Source organism: Wasmannia auropunctata, unplaced genomic scaffold (assembly GCF_000956235.1).
Source record: "Wasmannia auropunctata unplaced genomic scaffold, wasmannia.A_1.0 LD334186.1, whole genome shotgun sequence".
NCBI lineage: Eukaryota > Metazoa > Arthropoda > Insecta > Hymenoptera > Formicidae > Wasmannia > Wasmannia auropunctata.
In genome coordinates this window covers 4,316-7,071 of record NW_012028704.1, presented here as the reverse complement: position 1 = coordinate 7,071, position 2,756 = coordinate 4,316, and the positions used below count along the sequence as shown (strand labels likewise).

Below are 2,756 nucleotides of genomic sequence, written 5' to 3'. Positions count from 1 at the left end.
GAGAGAGAGAGAGAGAGAGAGAAAATTGTTATAATACATAAATCAACTGCTGTAATATTGATTATAAGTAATTTAATTTAATAAAGCTCGTAGTTAAAGAGTATCTTGTGATTGTTGTCAAGAGCCAGTCCTGATTTAGGTCCGCGTTTAAGATACGATATCGTAGAATATGCTGAAAAATAAAAGTCCTCTTGCAGATAACCATTTATCAGTAAATGCCCTACAATAGCCTCTGCGGTTTCTCTCGTAAAGCTTGGCACGGGCACGTTAGAAACTCGCAACGATGAGGCTCCTTTACCATACCAAGCATCTATGAGTTTCAGTGCAGTCAATCGTGTTTCGCTTTGCACGGCTTTAGTCATAATTTGATACAATTGTCTGCAATAATGTGCTACGTCAGTCTCTTTTTGAACTCTAGGCTTCCTACAATAATCACACATCTCGGCGCAGTCGTTTTCCTTCCAATTTTCTTCAAAGTGAGTTGCTATCAAACTCCGTCTACAGGATGTTTGATCTAAGCAATACACCAATACTTTGTACAAGTTGTGCAGTCCGACTTTATCTTGAAATACCATGGTACTCAATTTAAATGTATCCGCTAATCTGTAGAGCATCAGACACACTGACTTTTTGCCGTCTCTACCCGCTCGACCGCTCTCCTGATAAAAATTTTCCATCGACTTTGAAATACAATGATGAATCACGAATCGTACATCCGGTTTGTCAATGCCTAATCCAAAAGCGATAGTCGCCACTACCGCTTGATATTTGCCCGACATCCATTTGGAATAGACTTCTGATCGGTAGTTGGCTTCGAGCATTGCGTGGTAGCATCCAACTTTGATGCCTCTGCCTCTTAAATCAGTCGTCAATTGTTCTGCATCTTTAATCGTAGTCGTGTAAATTATACCCGACTTGCCGTTAAATCGATTCTTCAACAGATTTTCTATCATCGCAAGGCACATTTCCTTGTCCGACGGTTTGCGACGAACTTCGTAATATAAATTGGGCCTATTGAATGAAGCTCGTAAAACTAGGCAACCACTAATGTCCAGCATTTTCTGCACGTCTACGATGATTTTAGCTGGAGCCGTCGCGGTGAGACCTAGAATCGATATTCCAGGGAACATGGATTTTAATACTCCCAAGAATTTATAATCGGGTCTGAAATCGTGACCCCATTGACTGCAACAATGCACTTCGTCGATCGCAAACCGTTCTAGATGCCCCAGCTCATGTGCTTTTTGCAGTTTATTCATAAAGCGATTGGATTTTGCCATATATTCCGGCGTTACGTAAATCAGTTTGAGAGGAGAGTTTTTATCCACAAGAGCCGACATAATAATCTTGACGCTCTCCTTTGTGGCCTTTGAGCACAGCATGTTAGCCTTTATATCGAGTTTACGCAATCCATGCAACTGATCCTCCATTAAGGATACTAATGGTGAAACTACCACTGTTACACCTTTACTGATTACAGCCGGCAATTGATAACATAAACTCTTACCACCGCCCGTAGGCATAATCAATATGACATCTTCCTTGGACATGACTGCATTCATAGTCGATAACTGTAACTCTCGTAGCTTCTCTATCTTGAACACATCCTTTAACGTTTCCGCAAGTTTTGCGGACCAAGCGAAATCTTCATTGTCCCAATTTCTCTTAGATAGAGAAAAACTTTTTTTTAAAAGAACGTCGTCGCGCAATTTCTCTTTGCGTTGCGTCAATAATTTTTTACGATCTTGCAATTTTTGTAGCTCATTCTCTATTTGTTGTAACTCGTAATCAATGGCAGCTATCTCATCGTTCTCCGTAGCTGAAATTTTCGGGAGATCAAGTTTTCATGTAATATTAATACTTAGTTGGGACTAGTAATTAAACTAATAATTGTAAGCAATTCTTTGTCACAAGCCGCTAGAAAGTGCAGTAAGTATGCGTCTGCACTTGATGCCGATTCCACAGGCAAGATCAATCTCTCGAGATTGATAAAATTAATTAATTAACACTTCTCTGTCTATATTTAATTAAAAGTACGTGATATTGAGTTTAATAATGTGCAAAAGTAAAGAGAATGGGGAACGTAACAATTTCATATTTAACATTCGACCAACCTTGACACTCGTCATCCATGGCAGCTATCTCGTCATATAATTATGTCTTTTGTGTCGCTGATGGATATTTTAATTGATATTACACATCTTTTCGTTGAATACGAGTCGCGCGAAATATAACGCGAATCGCCAAAATACAACTGTTATTTATTAACAATGAACTTACAGTTACAGTATATAACCTTAAACTGAAATGGTCTGATTCTTACATTCCACGTGATTCTACACATACTACATACCTGACTAGCCTGACCTATAGCATTGCAGTTGTAGGACCGTAACTATTTCACGTGTCCAATTCGACGATATCACCGACACACGAGGTATATCATTAAAAACGGTGATCGGCCGTGGTTAAATTCTATAAGTAACTGCAGCAGCAGCCGCGTTCGCGGTGGATCCGGAGGTAATTGAAGAACAACTAAATTTTGGCTGTACCATGCGAGTATATATAATATGTACCGACTGACGGCTGACCAACCGATTGCAATTAAGGTTGCTCACACTATACGTATGATATGTACACTCGCTCACTAAAAGGTTGCGACACTTTCTTTTTTATAGGTTTCAAAACGCACTAATATTTTGCAAATGCGGACCACGATTGGTGTTATACTGCCTCTAGACTAAAGATAGTACATC

At 39.4% G+C, this 2,756-nt stretch overlaps 2 protein-coding genes across 4 annotated transcripts in view; one reads left to right on the top strand and one right to left on the bottom strand.

Annotated features, from left to right (window-relative positions):
- Window positions 1-2,756, top strand: part of LOC105459438 (hydroxyacylglutathione hydrolase, mitochondrial) — a 10,640-nt gene that overhangs the window by 5,850 nt on the left and 2,034 nt on the right. The window contains exon 1 of one of the 3 annotated variants that reach the window (XM_011705462.1): window positions 2,435-2,520. The exons of the other annotated variants lie outside the window; for them this stretch is intronic. The gene's annotated coding sequence lies outside the window, so the exon portion shown is untranslated. Of the gene's footprint in view, window positions 1-2,434; window positions 2,521-2,756 lie in introns of those variants that run through there. 3 annotated transcript variants of the gene reach the window in all.
- LOC105459437 (ATP-dependent DNA helicase Q1-like) lies at window positions 58-2,388 on the bottom strand. Its single transcript, XM_011705457.1, has 2 exons — window positions 2,115-2,388; window positions 58-1,819 (listed from the first exon to the last, which is right to left on the bottom strand). Exons 1-2 carry the CDS (start codon window positions 2,131-2,133, stop codon window positions 78-80), a joined length of 1,761 nt encoding a protein of 586 aa, XP_011703759.1. The 5' UTR covers window positions 2,134-2,388; the 3' UTR covers window positions 58-77.